Source organism: Protomyctophum parallelum, assembly GCF_964188405.1.
Source record: "Protomyctophum parallelum genome assembly, chromosome: 14".
Classification (NCBI taxonomy): Eukaryota; Metazoa; Chordata; class Actinopteri; order Myctophiformes; family Myctophidae; genus Protomyctophum; species Protomyctophum parallelum.
The window spans coordinates 40,710,835-40,730,323 of record NC_139709.1 but is presented as its reverse complement, the minus strand read 5'-3'; the positions used below and the strand labels follow the sequence as shown (position 1 = coordinate 40,730,323).

Genomic DNA, 19,489 nt, shown 5'->3' with positions numbered 1-19,489 from the left:
TATTTACTGCTGCTAATGTTGGTTGTGGAACTTAAACAAATAATATATTTTATGTAGTTCTGCCTGAACGTCTAAAACATAAAAGTACTTTTGCCGAGTCCCAAAGTTGAGCTGCTGCCTGTTGCAACACTCTGAATCCCTCTGGATTTGACCCCGTTGGGTGCCTGAAATACATCAAATGTAAGTGTACTGTGTTATGTTACTATTTTATTTTGAGCCAATTTGAACTGTTGTGCTTATTGCAGCTCACTGTATAAGAAGCACATTGGCTGAAAGCGTACAGTGTAGAAGAATGTAGCGCCCCCAAGTATAATGTGAGGCTGATGCTGAGGTCAGTATAGGTCACCCTGTTGGCTAAAGAGTTAGGTCTATTGTGAATCAAACGCAGCAGTGGTGCAGCTGAGAAGGAATGGGGTCAGGCTGGCTGATAAACAAATGTTGTAGAAAATAGCCACACGTTGCACAATGTAGGGGTCTGTCCTCTACTCTATATAGCGGATAGCCTCGCTTTTGGGGGAATTACCACTTTATCATTTTTTGACATTTACGCAAGGCAGGATAAATGTGTTGCCACATTTCTGCCAGGATCACAGGTGGAAGACTAGTACCCGTGTGCTCCATTCAAGTATTGTACCAGGTGTATTCCTATTCGCAACATTGTCTGACGGTACCACGTGCTGCTTACATTTATGACTAATAAAGTGTTAAATCAATCAATCAATTACTGGTTATACTGGGTGCGTGGGTGTGAATTAGCAGTGGGTGATGGTGAGAAAAGAATGCCCATGCATGATCACCCAATATTTCTAGGATTAAGAGATGTAAAAAAATATTAATAATCATAAAAAAAATAGAACTTTGTCTTTAACCACATGAACCTTAACATATGTATTCTGGGCTGAACATTCGGCCAAAATAGCACAACTAGTACAAGTTCACAACATGTCATGAGCTTGTAGATGAGGTATTTATATTTGGTGTATTAGGAAATGTCCTTTTACAGACCTATTTACAATGACGGCTGGGTGCGTAGGAGAGAACAGTCAATGTGAAAAGAAGGTGTATAGCGAAATGTATGAATGAATGAACCATTGTAAAGCGCTTTGAGCACTTGGAAAAGCGCTATAAAAATGCAATTCATTATAAAGGAGTGGACCTAGTATCGAGCCTTAGGCCTAGGGGGCCCCGGTCAACTAAATATATAGTTTGAGAATGTGTTTGAAGGGAAATACTTTTACTGTGCAATCCTTTTCTAATCACTGCTGCTGCAATAACAGTTTAACTGTTGAGAAAGGGTCACCCCCCCCCCCCCCCCCTTCTCTTTCTCCTCTCATCCCAGATTTGTGTGACATGGCATGGATTGGGTGGCGCAGTTTATTCCTTTTTATGTGCCAAAGGGCGGGGCAGGGCAGAACGGAACACAAAATGGAAACAATGTGTGTGCAACTGAAAGGCTTTGTGCTGTTCTCCACGGTCTACATTTGAACGGCAACACAACCCCAGACCTGTGGCCGATTTTAAATGTAGCCTCTCTGTTACATTTGAACAGCTGAATTGTCCCAGATGGGTTAATTTAGTGTGTGTCAACAAGGTACACAGAACAGAAGCAGGTAAGACACCGTACATTCAACTATGAACTTTATTAGCCACTATATCACCTGAATTATACATACAAGTCCTGCAAACAAACAAACAAACATAAAATCATTCAGGCGTTTTTAGTAATATTTCAAGGAAACAAAGTATCTGTACACACAACGAGGCAGTGAGGTAGAGAGAGTGTTATGTATTCATGAATCATGCTTCTGCATGATTTGATCAAGCAATGTTGAATTATAACCACCAACATGCTGGTAAATTAATCTAGGCTGTGGCTGGGGAGGTGGCGGGTGCTCTAATCTCAGGCAAAGCAGTTTCGATTTTACATTTCAATTTTGATTGTTTTAAACATTTTAATGAGCATAGAATGGAATATGCAGCCTGCTACATATAATTAATAATAGTGTATCAGATGCAATGCAATTATTCATAGACTTGGGGCTAATTTGTATTGTGTTCAGCTGAAAAAGGGTTCAGCTGAAAAAAGTAAAAGTAAATTAGCCTTGAGTGTGTATGAGACAGTTTGGTTTGCTTTTAAGAGTGTGTAATTGCACATGAAGTATCTTATCACAGTGGCAGTGATGGCTGCTTTCATCTGCTCTGATGCTTGAAGTCCATTTGGTGTCAATTCCCCTTCAGTTCAACCAATTTAAAGTTTTCTCAAAAGCTGGAAATCTCAAGGTGTTAGGATGTTGTTGTTGAATTATTTTAGGCAACTGAATTAACTGAGTACCTGTACCAACTCAATGACTCAAGACTCAGTTGAATAGCTTCCCTCATGCTTCAGACATTCTGAGCTTAAAAGAATAATGGTTGGAAAGCTGACACACCTTGTAAAAGTCTGACTCTGCTTGGGGGGAAATCGTTCAAACCCCCACCCCCACAATAGCCTTATGCCAGGAACACACACACCTAAATGCTAACCATACACTTCTTACACATGCACGCATGCACACCAGGTGAATGCTAGTTCTCCATTTCACAACAAGCCATCACAAGTTTAACAACAACATGTCCAGTCAAGTAAATCCATATCCTTAACTAGAACTGCACTCTGTCGAGTGCCTACTTGCTTGTTGCAAACAATGGCCTACTAGTGCGTAAGCAGAGTGTGCAAGTACTACTACTACTACCGCTACAAACTTTCAAATCTCAGCCTCTCTGTGAAAGAACGTTTGCAATATTGAATTATTAGGTTTAGCTATTTGCTACGTACCTTGCTTTTGGATGAAAAGAAGTAGTATTTTGAAGTATGGTAATGATTACTTATGCCTGTTATGGCAGTGGTGTCAGATTACATACATGTATACATAGGGGCATTACCTTTAGTCCACCCGACACTGAAACATGTCATCGTTACGTCACCATCGATAATCAATTATACCCTGGCAATGTTACATATATTCATCACGTCATATGCTCATATGTCTATATGTATATATCTATATGTATGTATATGTAATTTCTGAGTTGGTTAGTGGTATAATGTGGTTACTCGGGTGGTTTGATGCGTATGTCCCTTGAATCCACCCGACACTGAAACATATCATTACGTCACCATCGTCACCCTGGCATTGGTACATATCTGGGACATACGCTTCGTAGCATGACGGGAAACATACCTGCACGGTCTGCTTCCATATGTCCCATGCCAGCATGACGTCATATCATTTGCTGGGGACATTGGTACATATCTTCATCACGTCATGGGACATACGCTTCGTAGCATGACGGGAAACATACCTGCACGGTCTGCTTCCATATGTCCCGTGCCAGCATATGACGTCATATCATTTGCTGGGGACATTGGTACATATCTTCATCACGTCATGGGACATACGCTTCGTAGCATGACGGAAAACATACCTGCACCAGACTGACAACATTACTTGCACGCTCTGCTTGCGCAAGTAAATAACAGTTGAGGCCTTAGAAACAGAAACAGATCACTCTTTATTGGCATTCTTGGCTGAACTCTTTTCTTAAGTTTATCCCTTTTTTTCTTTTACTGTGGCTAATAATATCAACCTGAGTTTTGAGCCTCCTTTTGGAATGGAAACATCAACTGAATGATCTGGTCAGCTTAAAAGTATAGATGAACTAGAAAAAGTGCCCTTCTGGGCACAGGTCTCCACCAGGATTTCTTCCTCAGCCTAGTGGGAATATGCGTGCACAGTTTCATCGCAATCGGACGCTGCGTTGAGGAGTTGTGGCGATTTGTACAAAGCGGGCTACTCCTGAAAACTGTAGGAGCCAATCGTGGCCAATCAGGATGGAATATGAGAAATCAAACAAACCTGTCTTGATCACATGACTATGGAGATCATGTGTACCGATTTGCGTGAAATTTGGATAAAATCTGAAGGAGTAATAATAGAAAATGTGTTTTACATATGTCGGCCTCCTGGTGGCGCTATAAAGAGCAGATGTGAAAATTTCCAGGCAAATGTTTTTCCTTGGCCTCTAGGGAGTTGGCATACAAAGTTATCCACAGATCCGTGCAGTTAGAGGTAAAAACACTTTTCGGCCAGTTATAGCGCCACCTTGAGGCTGAGTTGAAATTGTTCATGTGGCATTTCGTCCTCGGCCTAGTGGGAATGTGGGTGCAGAATTTCACGGAAATCACGCGATGTGTTCATGATTTGCAGCATTTTGTTTGAAACGGAGCACTCCTGTGAACTTTGGAAGCCAATCTTAACCAATCAGGATGGAGTCTGAGAAATCTGAAAGACCGGTTTCGTTGAATGGCTCTAGAGAGACTGTGTACCAATTTGCGTGATGTTTGGACAAAATCCGTAGGTGTACTGTGCAAAAACTTGTTTTGCACAAAGCGGCCTCCTGGTGGCGCTATAACAGGCCGTTCTGGAAAGTTTGGGGCAGAGGTTCATCGTTGGCATCCAGTGTGTGTGCAAAATTTGGCATGGACCGGGTTAACGGTGGCCGAGATTAGCTGCTCACGGACACACGGACGGACACACGGACGGACGGACACACACACGGACGGACGGACGGAGTGCAAAACATACTCTCCCCCCATGCCTTCGGCCTGGTGGAGACAACTAATTATCTTGCTTTCATCTTGGGGGTAATTGAATTTGATACTTAATATTCTTACTTAACCCACGCTTCCATACACATCATAGACTGTGTGTGTGTGTGTGTGTGTGTGTGTGTGTGTGTGTGTGTGTGTGTGTGTGTGTGTGTGTGTGTGTGTGTGTGTGTGTGCGCGCGCGCATTCAGATGCTAAGCTAAGCTCATTGTTTAGCTGCAAGCGTCTGAGTGAGAATTGACCTTCACTTCACAATGGGGCACTCGAGCTGTTCATGCATCTCTATCTCTCTCTCTCTCTCTCTCTCCCTCTCTCGTTCAGAAATATACTCTGAGTGAGCTTATGCTCAGATTTCAGATTTCTTTGACGTCATAGAGTTCTCTGATAATGAGTTAATTTGCAAACTGTCAGAGCAGATACTCATTCATCCTTTCAAATGCATTCAATCCATCCCATGATGTATGAACGTGATTACTACCCGTTAGTGTGTGTGTGTGCGTGTGTTCACTCACTGTGTTGAATACTGTCTAGAATACGAAAACAATCTGCTATCACATTTTACAATGACTTCCTACTCCATTAGAGCAGACGTAGAATACGCACATCGACAGGCTGGGTGCTGGGCTAAAAGAAACTTCAGTGGATTGGATGGAGCCCGCACACCATAGGTATTAGCAAGACGTTCTTTATTTAAATACTGACAACGTTTCGATCTGTTTGATCTTCATCAGGTCATGTGAACATACACACAAGTTTGTACATTTATAATAAATTATAATAAATTCCTCCTCCATTATTCAGACACTTGGGACAAAATGCTTTGTCCTCGTAGTGGTCAGTGTGACGCTCCAACTGACTAATACGCCAAGAGCACCGCCGGAGTGACCCCCAGCTGCTCTCTGGTTGTTCAGAAACTCTCTCTCTCTCCAGTCTTTATCTCTCTCTCTCTCTCTCTCTCTCTCTCTCTCTCTCCAGTCTTTATATATCTCTCTCCAGTCTTTATATATCTCTCTCTCCCATCCTAAATATAGGCCCCAGATCTTTGGAACAACTGTCTTGTGTTTATGGGCGGTCTTTTCCCTGTGTCGTCCATCAACTGTTAATATCCACCCATCACTCTCACATATGACACACACACACACGTCACACACACACACACACACGTTGTGAACTTGTAGATCTTCCGTTTTTGCTACTTTTTCAAAACAAGTGAAAGTGGTTATAGTCTGTCTGGTTTCATACATATTGAACCGATGAAAAAGTATTAACAAGAGCTTGTGGCTAATGATAACTACATTGGATCCACTGGAATATAGTTGATATTTTATCCATTTCCTTAGTTTAAAAGTAACACTTTCGTTTAGGACAAAGTTTCCACCCAACGGCGACATGTACTGTATTAGCTCTGATTCATCCAGGGCACAATAAGAGCTGAGCAGTGCTTCCGTAAAACAGTTAAACGGTAATGGCCTTACTAGTGCTGGAAACGGGCAAAGAATGAGACCATGAAAATGAATCTTGTAGATTCATTCAGAGCTAATGAATAAAGGGTAAGGTTTAATGTTATTGGTACAGTGAAAGTATCCCATACACATCATCATCATCGCTGTAGTTGTTTCCAAATGTGGCATATGCTAGGACAAGGAAACGCATGCCATGCACACACCCACACATGCACGCACGTACCATACACATATCAGTCTGGGCAGCTTAAGTATGCTAAATCTTTCAACACACATAGTCACACACAGTTCAATTCGCATCTCCTCTTGGCTGTCAATTGCAATCCGCACACAATTGTATCTGCCAAGTATTTGACTATGGAATTCAGCCGGTGTCCAGAATAGGGATGCTATAGCTTAAAGTTGTTTACTTTAAATGATGAAGGTGGTGATTACAATGGTGATGATAATTAATTTTAGAGGCCTATAGAGTGGCTTTTGTCTTAAGTTAATACCAAAACAAGCACACTACTGTTCATCCACTGGGCAGCTTATTCTTCATCATTATTTTAGAAAGGTGTTTTTTCACAAATTTACATTATTATTATTATTTTTTTCACTTAATTTTTATTGAAGGAAGAACAACAAATGTACTATTTCAACTAAACTAAACTAACCTAAGCGGTCAGGTAAAAGAGGACCCTGATCAAAAATAAGCATCGAAGCACATTGGTAGCTTCCTTGACCTGCCTTGGACCTTCTTTAAGTTCACCACCTTTTTCCATTGTGATGTCTACAAAGGAATTGAACTTAAAACTCTTGTAACCTAAACGGCGTTGGAGAAATTCTCGTCAGTGCTTTAGAAAATCCGTTGGGGGCACTATGCTGATTTGCCTAAGTTAAAATCCAAATCCTGTTTCTAGCTAGCTGTAAAGTGCTTTGTTTATCCACTTTTAAAATATAGCTTGTCACGCAGAGAGCGTAATGTGGCCGGTGAAAGGCTGCTTTGAGGACACGTGACCTTGGGTTACCTCACGCAGCAGCAGGATGAGTGGTCCAAGCCAGGAAATAGTTTGGTGCTGAGTCAGAGTCTACAGCTTCCAGCTTCTGTGATCAGGACACAGTGGTGAGAACTACTGCTGTTGTTCCACTGCTCCGCTAATAGTCTCTCTCTATTCATCTGGGACTCTTACTTACCCATGTATCTTGTGTTGTGGAGTGAGACGTCTGAACCTGTCTGCCGCTGACTCTGTCTTAATGTTTTATTTATGGGCCCTGCAGGCTGTAAAAGCCATTGGTTTGTCTCCTCCAGTCTCCACAACATTTACTGCAATGGGACAAGAAGTCTTGTCCAATCTGCAGCTATACTGGTATTGCCATACAGAGTGTGTGTGTCTCTCTCTCTCTCTCTCTCTCTCTCTCTCTGTCTGTCTCTCTGTCTCTCATCCTTCTCTTCTTGCCACTAAAAACAAAATACAAGGCCCTGTTGTCACTGTGTGACCAAGCTAGAAGAATCTTCCTATTACCATAAAAGGAGATATGTGTTACTGGGTCTAAATAACTCAGTTTCCCATGACCATGACAGACCAATGTTAGGATATTATTATGTTCTGTATGTTGGTGTACTCTCCTCTGTGTCTTACAGAGAGTTTGTAAATGTAACCCACCATTGTAAAAACGTATATGATGCTTTTTTAAGATAAACGTCACACTTCATTAAAGTGTTATCAGACAGCGCATGTGCACTATTGAGAAACAGGTGCATATGGACTTGATGTATACGTGAACTGGAGTTATATTTAGAATCTCAGAGTTAACACAGATTTTGCTGTGTATCCTCAGAATCCTGATTGGTTTGTTCAGTGCTCCACCTCACGTGTCACACAAATGACTGCCTGGTCCCACCATCACTTTTCATGAACCTTTTCTGAAGGGTGAGGACAAAAAGCTTCAACCACCGGTAGCAATGTGTACTGGAACCACAGCTGGTGAAACAACATGACATGCATGCTCTAAATATAGCCCAATTTGTGAGTGTGTGTTACATTACAAGTGAGAAAGTGGAAAAAATGGAACGGGGGCCCATTTTTCTGGCACGGGAGGCTGTGTGGGCCCAGGTCCCTTTTGAGGCCGGGCCCCCCCAAGGGAGACAAAATAAAGGATGTAACTCCTTTGTAACCACCACCCTCCTCCGCTGTGTTATACTCCCACCGCTCGGCTCACTCACTCTCCCTGCTCATTCGCCCACAAGTTAACACATGGCGCATGTCTCAGTCCTAGTGTTTTTCTAGGTGGCCTTTTTTCTTCGAGGCCATCGAGGTCTTCTCTAAGTTAAATGTAGGATTCTCTGGACTGGATTGTATGATGAATATATCTCTACAAGTCTACATCTTAACTTATGCCCTTGAAGGGTATGGGTTCAATGTTACGTTCATGCAATAACTCTGTATCTTAGGCTCTGCTTCACGGGGATTAGTGATCTCAGAGTCTGTGTCACGCTTGCACACTATCATGCACAGTTAACCTGTTGTCTCACAGGAGCAGAGCGACACCGACAAACTGAAAGCAATACCATTGCAATTAGTAGTTAATCCGGATCAAAGTACCTGACTGAACACTTGTTTGTCGTTTGTGTACTTGGCACTGCTCCAGTTCCATCCATTGTGGTTTACTTTACTTAGAGTTTGGGCGGGCGGCGGGTGGGACGAGCACAGCTGAAGCGACTCCTCTGTGTTATTTAAAGTGTTGTGAGATAGACAGGGGTGTTGTGACAAGCTGATGCTAATCAGCGCTGAGGGCTTTCTGAGGGCTGGGCTTCACCTGCCCCTGAAATATGAGCTGAGCTGTGAGGGGGTGTGTGGGTGGTGGGGGGTGGGGGGTTTAGAGAGGAAGAGGTCTGTGCCTTGCACTGCACTGCACTTGTATGGAGTGTGTGCGTGTGCACTGTGCAGGCATACATGCTTGCGTACGTACAATACAGTGTCACTCACTTGTGCAAAGTCTGAGCCTATGCATGTTAAATAATATGTACATTGTACACGGATGTGCATGCATGCACGCTTCTGCACATGCACATCTTTGTCTGTGTGAGTGCGTCTGCATGAGGCCTGGCCTGAAGATTAATTTCTGGTCTCACTGGTGCATAAATTAGGTGTTAGTCTGTGTTCAGAATCCTTCCAGTTATGTAAGGAGCTCCGTCATCCAGCCAGGAGGGGCTGGGATGCTGCTGTCTCTGTCAAACACAACCAACTCTCACTCACAGCTTAATCCTCTTTTGGTCAGCACTTTACTGCCACAGCTAGCAAGCTACTGTACACAACTACATCATTACATTATATTATGGTTGTGATGTTCTTCTGTATTGTTTTTATCAAAGTTTCCATTCTGTCGTGTGTTTGTGCACGCGTGTGAGATAGACAGACAGACAGACAGATGGTTGGCACTCAGTGTTATTTTTGATATGTCACATGCAATTTCACAGTCTAAAAGTTATTTTTGGCTCTTGAACACGAACAGTTCCACAGATAGAACGGAACAGAAGTTGAACAGATTACAGCTGACTCCAAAGCAATTGTCTTCATTTAACAAAAATGATGTGTGGCTTGGGCTGACTGTGTCAGCAATTTCATAATTCAATTTAAGAGATTGTGTTGTTTCATTCCTTTAATATGTCTTATTTATCACTGCACTTTCTATATATACATATTTTCTTTTTACTGATTTTATTTACATTTTCTTCAGTTTTATTAGAAGCAAGCACTTTGTATCTTTTGGTGTGTGTAATAAAAATGCATTATCATAATTATTTCTCTCTCTCTCTCTCTCTCTCTCTCTCTCTCTCTCTCTCTCTCTACCTCTCTCTCATATTTCAGGTCCATTTCCCAGATGTGGAGAGAGTGGAGTGGCTCAACAAGGTAAAGTACTACACCTCCTCGCTTTCCTTCTCCCAGCCTTTCGCTCCTAATGCTCTTTACCTCTCCTCCTTTGCCATCCCTTCATCTCTCCTCCTCTGTCCCCCGGCCACCCGTCTTCCTCCTCTGTCCCCCGGCCACCCGTCTTCCTCCTCTGTCCCCCGGCCACCCGTCTTCCTCCTCTGTCCATCGGCCACCCGTCTTCCTTCTCTGCTCTCCCTAAAGGCTACTGTCTCCCCAGAGCCCCTGCACTGCTCCACATTAGCCAACATTAGCCTTTTAGCTAGCACTGTTTATAAATAGGACCTGGAGCCTGCTCCAGTACATGGCTCTCCAGAGAGAGAGCGAGAGAGAGAGAGAGATGATCAGGCACAGAGGAAGAGAGCAAATTGTGAATTAGATGGAGGGAGAGAGATGACGGGGGTTAGAGGGAGTGATTGATGATGATAATAATAATATAATAATCTTTATTTATAGAGCACCTTTCAGACACAAGTGTAGTTCAAAGTGCTTTACATGCTTTACATATGATAGGGAATAGAAGTAGAGAGAAACGGAGGAAAGAGAGAAGTACAGATGAATGGAGAGTAGAAGGTTCGAGAGGCATGATAGAGTGGTATTTACCATTGTGTAAAGCCAAACAGATTGTTAAACAAAAAGGAGGCAGACTGTGCTTCGCTTAAAACAAGAAGATGGTTTGGGGGTGGGGTGGGGGGGGGGGGGGGGGGGGTAGACAGGATAAGATTGAACAATGCTTGACTGATAGACAGTCAGACGAGACTGAGTTGAGAATGAATGGACGAAGAGAAACAGAGGAATAAATCTGATGGGGATGCTGTGAGAAGGATGTCTTCATTTAATGCCAACGTCATTGTTTTAATTACATTTTTTTTTGTAGAGAGTAGACCCAAATAAAGACATCATAGTGAAAGTCAGCTGGTCGATCGGCCTCTCTTATTATTTAAAAGGCAAACCGAGATCTGCTTCTGGCTTATCGCGGATTACCTGCTTGTTAAGGTTACAGGAGGTTATCATAAACACGGTTGAGTTTCAATATCAACTGAAAGCATTCCATGTGATTTACGACCCACTTACGCATCTCAGCACTAGCAGAAAGTGGGACAGCAGATACACTTTGAGGCCATTTTTAACTGCAACCACGCAGCCAACTAGTGTAAGCCACCTGGCCAGTCGGTCAGTCGGTTACACATTTACAAGCGTAAAACCAGGATAACACGAGGGGCTCTAATATCGCCGAGGCTTCCCCATGCAATGCCAGCACTTGTCATGACACATCAGTCACTCAGTCATCAACATATTTGGACGAAGAATTGAGGGGATGGTACATACATACGAGGGTCACACAAGCAGTGTTCTCCGCGGCTGACCCCTTCAATGCCACACCGTAAAAAAGATAACATACATTTGTCTGAGTTACTTCTTGTCAACACACCAATAGATGTTCAGCTCTGCAGCAGTTTGTCTTGTTGACGTTGCTGTCACAGTTACATACTGTGCAACGTACATACTGACATGGTATATATAAAGCTCAATTTATAGCAGTCTTAAGTATTCAACCTTACTTATATCTGTTAAAATAAACCGTAATGCATTGGTGAATAAATTAGGCAGAACATGAACATGAGGACATCAAGCCAAGAGCAAAGGGAATGTGCATCACAAAACAGTTTAGATATCAGTCAGTGTTCATATGAGGAACATGCAGATTTCACATTGATTGTGGTCTTTGTTGATGTTAAACAGTGCATACTTTAGTCTTTAAGGCCTTCAAACATTCTTCTGTGAACACAGTATGAACCACACCTGAATCCTTTGAATAGATTATGTCAGCTGTTTAGCAGAGGGCATTCCTGCCGTGAATCACACACCCATACACACACACACACACACACACACACACACACACACACACACACACACACACACACACACTAGTTGTTTTCTTTCATGTCATCCTTAATGTCCCTATTGCACTGGGGGTGATCAATTAACAAAATCTGATTCTATAAATGTACTGAAATTGAACATTTTCTCCATGATCTCTGACCTTATTTCCGTCTCCTCTCTCTTTCCTCAGACGGTGAAACAGATGTGGCCGTTCATCTCCCAGTTTGTGGACAAGCTTTTCAGAGAGACCATCGAACCGGCGGTGAGAGGAGCAAACCCCCACCTCAGTTCCTTCTGTTTCACGAGGATCGACTTGGGCGACAAGGTAAAAAATTGGTGACGCTAACGTTGGCAAACTAGCATCACAAACGATTGTGTTTGTGATGCATTTTGAGAGAAGATTTCTCTGTTTTTGCCCTCCTATGTCCACCTTTTAGTGTATGTGCTAACACAAACTTTAAACTTTAAACATTAAATGCCATTGACAATGAATGGACACTTTTGAGTGTTCGTGTAAACGCAAACATTAATGCGTAACACAAACATTGGTGACAAAGGTGAGGACGCAAATTCTGATTGGCCGGAATGAGATGATGTTTGATGATAAGAGCTTCACTTCACACGGGTGTGATTTTTCTTCTTTCATCTCTCTAGCCGCTGAGAGTGAACGGAGTGAAGGTTTACACGGAGAATGTTGACAAGAGGCAGATCATCATGGACTTGCAGATCAGGTGACCTTCTCTACTTCCCAGGGGGGTCCCCACATTATTTTGGGGTCCCTAGATGATTAGCTTATTGTGCTACATTGTTTTATCACTCAACTTACAGTATAAGTGTCAAATATGATTATTTCGGGGGGCCTGACACGTTTTGGAATCCTTGCTCTACTTCACAATTCACATATTGCTGTAAAAGGGGGTGACGGTGTTGGTGGCTCAGGAGGTAGAACCACCGTCTAGAAACCGGAATGGTTTGATCCCTTGCTTCAAAATGTCTTTAAACAAGACACAAATACGCTAGTCTCTCAAGCAAGTATTCCACAATAAAGTCTGTAACTAGGCCTCCTGAAACTAGGCCTAGTTACAAAAAGGAAAATTTACAATGATGACAATTTTACGCCACTGCATAGATGAAACTGAAGCAGGGGAGGTGGCGTGGACCATCCACTTCACTGCCTTCTCATTTTCAGCGCTTCTGTTTGGGCGGAAGCATTTGAAAATTGTGTGATCCAATGGGATTCAATTGATCACGTTGTTGCCTTATTCTAACTGCATGCTGCTAGTTGGTTGATGTGAGCTTCTTTTAATGTAATTTCTTCTCCTTCCAGTTTTGTTGGGAATACAGAGATTGATGTGGACATTAAGAAGTTCTACTGCAGAGCGGGGATTAAAAGCATACAGGTATGGAAAATTACTAGCATTACAGGGATCAGCCTGGCATGAAATCAAACAGCCTGTTAGACCTGCACACTAAGAAATAGCCAACCCACAAAAGAAAATGATTGAGCGTGTTTTTGGTAGAAGGCACATCATAGATCCCCAGAAATGTGCAAAAACTTGAAAAATGTAATCAAGCACATAAAATATTTTATTTTTGCAACTTTTCTGTCCAAATGTTTTATGTTGAAAGTACATCAAAGTTATTTTGACCCAGATATGAACTTCATGGCCACTGCCACACAGTGATTCTGCATAGTCACCCAGAGACCAAAGACTCCAAATGACATACAGCTGATAAGGGTCAAAGGTTACGAGGTTATCTGCTCCACTGTTGGCAAAGGATCAGGCGATGTTGACTGTTCTGTGATTAGTTGTTGCTCCCAGGAAACGGTTGGGAAAGTATTTTTTTCCATCCAAGGTTTTCCTTTTGCAATGCGTTATAAGCTTTTTCTGCAAAGACATTTGGTATACAGTAGATAGATACCCCAATGTAAACAAGCCAATAGGCTTTCTTGGGTTTAAATCCTCTTAGAAGACCTTCTATTGAACTGTACTTTGCTGTACTTTTTTGTAAATAAAGTATTAAATCAGCCAATAAATAGACCTCTCTGGGACTCCAGTCGACAAACTATTTAGCGTTTATGTGATTAAATAAATGTAACATTAACGGGTGAATCCGTTTGGTGTATAAGATCTTTTCAATCTGCCAACCCAAAAGTCACTCACTTTAAAGAAGAAAGGGAGGTTGGAGTAGTCGTGTGTGGCCACTGGCTGTTGCCTGTAAATCAACACCAGTTGCAAGCCTGGGAGCATGACTTTCCATTTTTGTCCTCAAGATTACACTGAGCAAATAATGGCTTTTGTATAGAGTCTAAAATATATGTAAGCGTCATGCCGCGTGTTGTGAGCTAGTAGAGATGTTTCACCTCCAGCAGGGTTCAAGTAGAATTGTTACTGAATTGTTTTGACATTATGAGAGAGATCGCCTTGAAGCAGAAGAGAGCAGGACAGTGAAAAAGAGGAAGATGGGGAGGGGAGAGAGCCAATGCACAAGAGACAGAGATGGAAAGAGATGATGAGTGCAGACTACAGTCAAACATTTGTCTAGCATGCACAGCTTTGGATGTGCATTGTGTGCGTGTGTATGTGCATGGATACGTGAGTCTTGTATGGGCTCTTATAGCTGCTATAAGCAATAATAATATGTCAAAATTGTAATTACTTTTCTTTCACCGACACTGGCTAGCTGAGACAGGCAGGAACGTAGGGACGCGCAGCTAGCCAGTCTCGGTGCTGGAGGCGGTACAATGGGAAGTCAATAAAGGAAGTCAAGGAAGAGAGCAGCCAAAACAGGAAAAAAAAGATTTAAAATACTTAATGGCATCTGCTCCAAATGAAACATTTTCCACGTTTCCGTTGTCTCCTATAGCAGTGTTATGCATCTTTGAAACATCTCACGACCACTTAAGCGGAGCGCAGCACGGCCTGAGCGGAGAGTATGTACAGCTGCGTTCTATTGGGTGCTTACGAACTGCAGAGGGACCCTACGGGTGAACGATGAAAAGAGCTCAACCGAGGGGGTCCCGACTCCCGAGAGGGGCTACGTGTTGCCTTACTTGCAGTGCGTATTGTGCATATACATAGCGACGGCGCTGCAAATTGAGGATAGAGAGTTCTTTATTTCAGACAGTGGAGATGTTCAGATAAGAGTGAACGATAGGTGGTCATAATGTGTGTTAGTATGTACATGGGTTACAACCTCAGTGAAAGGTCTTTGGAGCAAAGCACTAGCTTGGCTTTGGCCATACTGATAAGTGATAACGTGGATTCACTTACGCTTAATTACTCCCCGGTATCAGTCTGGACTTCGTCCAATAGGCAGCTTGAAAAGTGGGCGTAAGTAGTTGCCTTGACAGACAGATGAGCTAGCCACTCCAATTGGTATTAGAGATAGCTTAATGTCACTTTAGACAGCACAAAATAAGACGTGCGAGAGACGTGGAACAGAAGGCTCTGGTGGGGTTTAGTCCTACGCCAGTGGAGTCACGTGTTACCCAATGGCTTCAACCATCTCGTAATTCACTTTATTCATCATTGGTAAACAATGCATAGTCTGTAAAGATTCATTAGCATAATTATTAATGGCAATATATTACCCTGCAGACTAGATCCAAACTGTATACTCAATAGGTGTGGTCTGCTGTGGACAGTTGGTGGATCATTTGTTTACAAACCTTCCTCTCCAATAGCAATAAACCACCAGAGCAGATAAACAGACACTATCTCCCATCTCTTCCACTGAAGCCATTTTTAATTGAGGAAACGTCAGTGGTTTGATTACAGTCGTCTGCGACCAAATTTGGTCCCACAGACCGCAGTCTGCATGTCTGAGCTCTGAGTCACTTCAGCCAGCTGGAGAAGCGTTGTCCCTTCTAATGAAAGTACTGGAGGAAAGAATTTTGGTAATAAAACCGAGGTCAGTCAGAGCTTTGTAAGGAAATTCTCCTACTTAAGGGAACAAACCTGTGGTTCAGGTTATAATGGTCTACAAAAATCATACTTCGACATACTAGGGCCAGTTTATCATTCATAATTATATCATTTAAACATCCTGTTTGGTCACCTATACAAGAATGAATAAGCAACATTGTACACACTAAAGATTTAGCACTATGAGCAACAAGGGCATTAAGAACATACATACAGTAATAAAACATTTTCAGTAATTGGGATTAATTATCATGCAATATTACCAATATTTATTCATACTTGTGCAGACATATCTTCCTTTAATTAAGGAAACCCATCTGTCCAAACAGTGTTTCTCCTCAGTGGGTTGAGCAATTAATCAGAATTTGCACACCGGCATACAGTATGCTCATTACCACGTGCAGACACTTGGGAACGATATTATTCACTTTTCCCAAATTCAAGCTGTTTATTAGCATTTTTTGGAAACTGTGACTCTACGGCCGCAGTTTTCCCCAGGCTATGGGATGTACTCTGTTAGCTCTTGGTGTTGTTAGCACAACGGAACAGAACGTCACTTCCACGGACCCCTTAACGTGTGTGTGTGTGCGCGCTCACGCGTGCACTGTAACTGTCGCAGCTAGGCAGACATTGAACACACACACACACACACGTTGCCCACACATACATGCGAATACTTTTACTGTGTACATATGGACTAGTATATCCAACATTTAAATATGTCCACATAAAGGAGAGAAATGGCCCACTTTTGCATTTTAAATGGATAAAGCAACAACTTGAAACAACCTCCGTCAATCAATCAATTGTTCTGTTAATGACAGGTAGTGCCTCTCTCTTTCATTCCAGCTCCATGGTGTGCTCAGAGTGGTGATGGAGCCACTGTTAGGAGACATGCCTCTGATTGGAGCTCTGTCCGTCTTCTTCCTCAAGAAACCTGTGAGTACCTCTACCTTTTCATCAACACCTCACCAACGACCCCTTGGTGGTGTAGCATAGTACGCCACTAAACATCTAACGAGGCCTTGTGGGCCTAATATGTTTTCTTGACCAATGGGGGTTGCTCTTATACACTGTTTGACTGGTACAAGTTTGGCTCACTGATATACATTTGGCTGAGGTTTGGTTTGTTGGTAGACATTTGGTATTTTGGTTGGCTGATAGATGTGTGGTTTGTTCGTAGGCATGTAGTTGACTGAAATGAGTGAGGTCATGTTGGATAAAAAAATATGTCACAGATGTGTTTTTGGAATTATATCATTCCTGGGAACTTTGGTGTGGCAGTACCTGCCCACCGCCGCAGAGTCTCTGTGTTCGAATGCACCGCAGTGCATCTGGCTTTGTCGAGCATCGAACACGCACACAATTGCTTCCGTGTTTGGGGAGGGAAGATGGAACGAGGAGGGTAATCTCTGCCAGTGCACGCCACGTACTACCCACCCTAGCCAGAAGTAGTCTGGCCAGAAGTAGTCTGGCTCGGGTGGCACCTATCACCAGGTGTGTTGAGGGGTGGGGGTGGGGGCTCTAGTAGGTCCTCCTGGTGGGGGCTCCTCACTGGCAGGTAAGCCACAACAACTTAACAACAACAACTGCAACAACAGCAGTGACAACACACAGACATGTGTTGGGAGGAATTAACTGAGGAGAAACGGGGGTATAAAAAGCTAAAAAGATTGATATAATGTCATTGTATTCAGCAGCATTCACCGTTCCACCAAACTACAGTGGGTGTTAGGCTGTTAGCTCTGATGCCAGAACACGGCCTATCCCCACCATCAGTCCATTCCTTCTCCCTGAATACGTCTTCCTTCCTGTTTCTTTAGTACATCATTTTATTATGTTTAAGATTCATGGCTCGATATCATCTCCCCCTGGACAAGAAGCTTCAGCATCAGAAAACAGATCTCCATAAGATGTGAGAAACACGCTGCCTCTCTCCTCCCTGTCCTCAGATTTAGTTTTATTCCCAAATCGAGTTTGAGGATAATAATGTATTCTCACTCAGTTCCTTGCTCTCTTCCTCTCTCATTCCTTTTAATCCACTCACTTTCAGTCATTCATTCTAGAAGAATAACTCCTATTAACATCCAATGTCCACTGTAACACTCAATGTAACACTCAATGTCCATTTAACAAATTGTCCCTTTGTTCATGTTTATTATGACTTATTGAAATTTGTTAGTTTACACAAAACAACATTAAAACGGATCTATACAAAAAGAAAATAGATTTGTGTACAGGGAACAAACCCTTCAGCTGTAGAAAAACTCTCCATGTCACTGAAGTGAACAACACGTGCTTTGTGTTGCTTCTTTGCATGACCAAACCACTCTCCTCCTATTGATTTTTCACAGTGGCGACGTCCTGTCATTGGCTGGCTATACATTCTATAAGCTTGGTGGTTAAATCACTCAGACAGACATTATATGAGCTCTCCGGTTCAGACCATTGCAATCAAACACAGTTCATTGCAAGTCAAACGTAATTGGTTGGTGTCGGGCCGTTGATCTAATTTATCTCGCTCGTAAAGCTTCTAGATCTCGGTGCACAGTTAACACACTCCCTGCCGCATGCCCCATACTTAATGTAATGTGTATAGAACCAACCAGAGTGATTACTGAAAACGATGTAGAAGAGGACTTGAACTCCTGCCATTGTCTGCAGGGTTATAGACTATAGAGCAGGGGTGTCCAAACTTATTTCAAAGGGGGCCATATTAGGAGATATAGTAAGGTTGGCCCTTGGGAGTTTTAATATTTTCTAACATAATGTAGTGACGTACTAGTCTATAACAAAGTCACATAATGTAGCGTCGGACTAGTCTATAACAAAGTCACATACTGTACATGTGCATTGCATTTAAACGATTCTATTGAACTCATCATATCATCATCAATATTTCATATCAATGGTCTTTTGTCGGGTGTGTGCTGTGAACAAAAAGTGTCTCTCAGCCTTTTTTCAGCCATATGTCACATTACCAAATGTAACCAGACGAGCAACGTAAAAATAATAATACAAGGAAGAAGCAACAAGGAACACTGACAAATTATATTCTGGGAAATGCCCAGGTTAAAAAGCTTGAATGCCTCCCCCTGGCCAACCGGGGCGCCTGATGGAGGGGAAAGGAACTGGTTGGAATAACGTGTTCCTTACTTCCTTCCACGCCCCTGTCAGGTGTAAAGGAGCAACTTGGACACTCAGGCATGAAGGAAGCATGAGTTGAAGTCCGTTGCTCTCCCCAGGTTGGTGGAGGGTGTGTAGAGCCCAGGATCACATTAGATAATTGACACAAGGGTGAAAAATGGGTCACAAAATCACGGGATAAAAAAAAAATATATAAAAATAAAAAATAAAAGTCATACGGCCCGACTGCGGGCCGTATTACATTTATCCCAGGGCCGCATTTGGCCCGCGGGCCACACTTTGGACACCCCTTCTATAGAGCACTGAAGTCGGACGTAATTCCGACCTGGGCCACGTTTTTTCCCCCCCATTCAGAATTAGACTTGTTTAATGTCGCATGAAATAAGAAATGTGTTCTGTTGCAAAAATAACAACAAACAATAACAAAAATTTTTTTTTGACTCATGGATATGAAGCATCAACTGTCGGTGAGAAAACGCTAATGTTGCCGCCGCCGAATTACTC

The 19,489-nt window shown here is 42.6% G+C and overlaps 1 protein-coding gene across 2 annotated transcripts in view; it reads left to right on the top strand.

The window, feature by feature from the left end:
* Positions 1-19,489, top strand: part of LOC310871417 (extended synaptotagmin-2-A-like) — a 70,434-nt gene that overhangs the window by 11,319 nt on the left and 39,626 nt on the right. For both annotated transcript variants that reach the window (XM_083782916.1, XM_083782915.1), the window contains exons 3-7: positions 9,963-10,004; positions 12,100-12,234; positions 12,564-12,640; positions 13,237-13,309; positions 16,688-16,777. In XM_083782916.1, the coding sequence (XP_083639042.1) occupies positions 9,963-10,004; positions 12,100-12,234; positions 12,564-12,640; positions 13,237-13,309; positions 16,688-16,777 (417 nt within the window). The remainder of the gene's footprint in view (positions 1-9,962; positions 10,005-12,099; positions 12,235-12,563; positions 12,641-13,236; positions 13,310-16,687; positions 16,778-19,489) is intronic.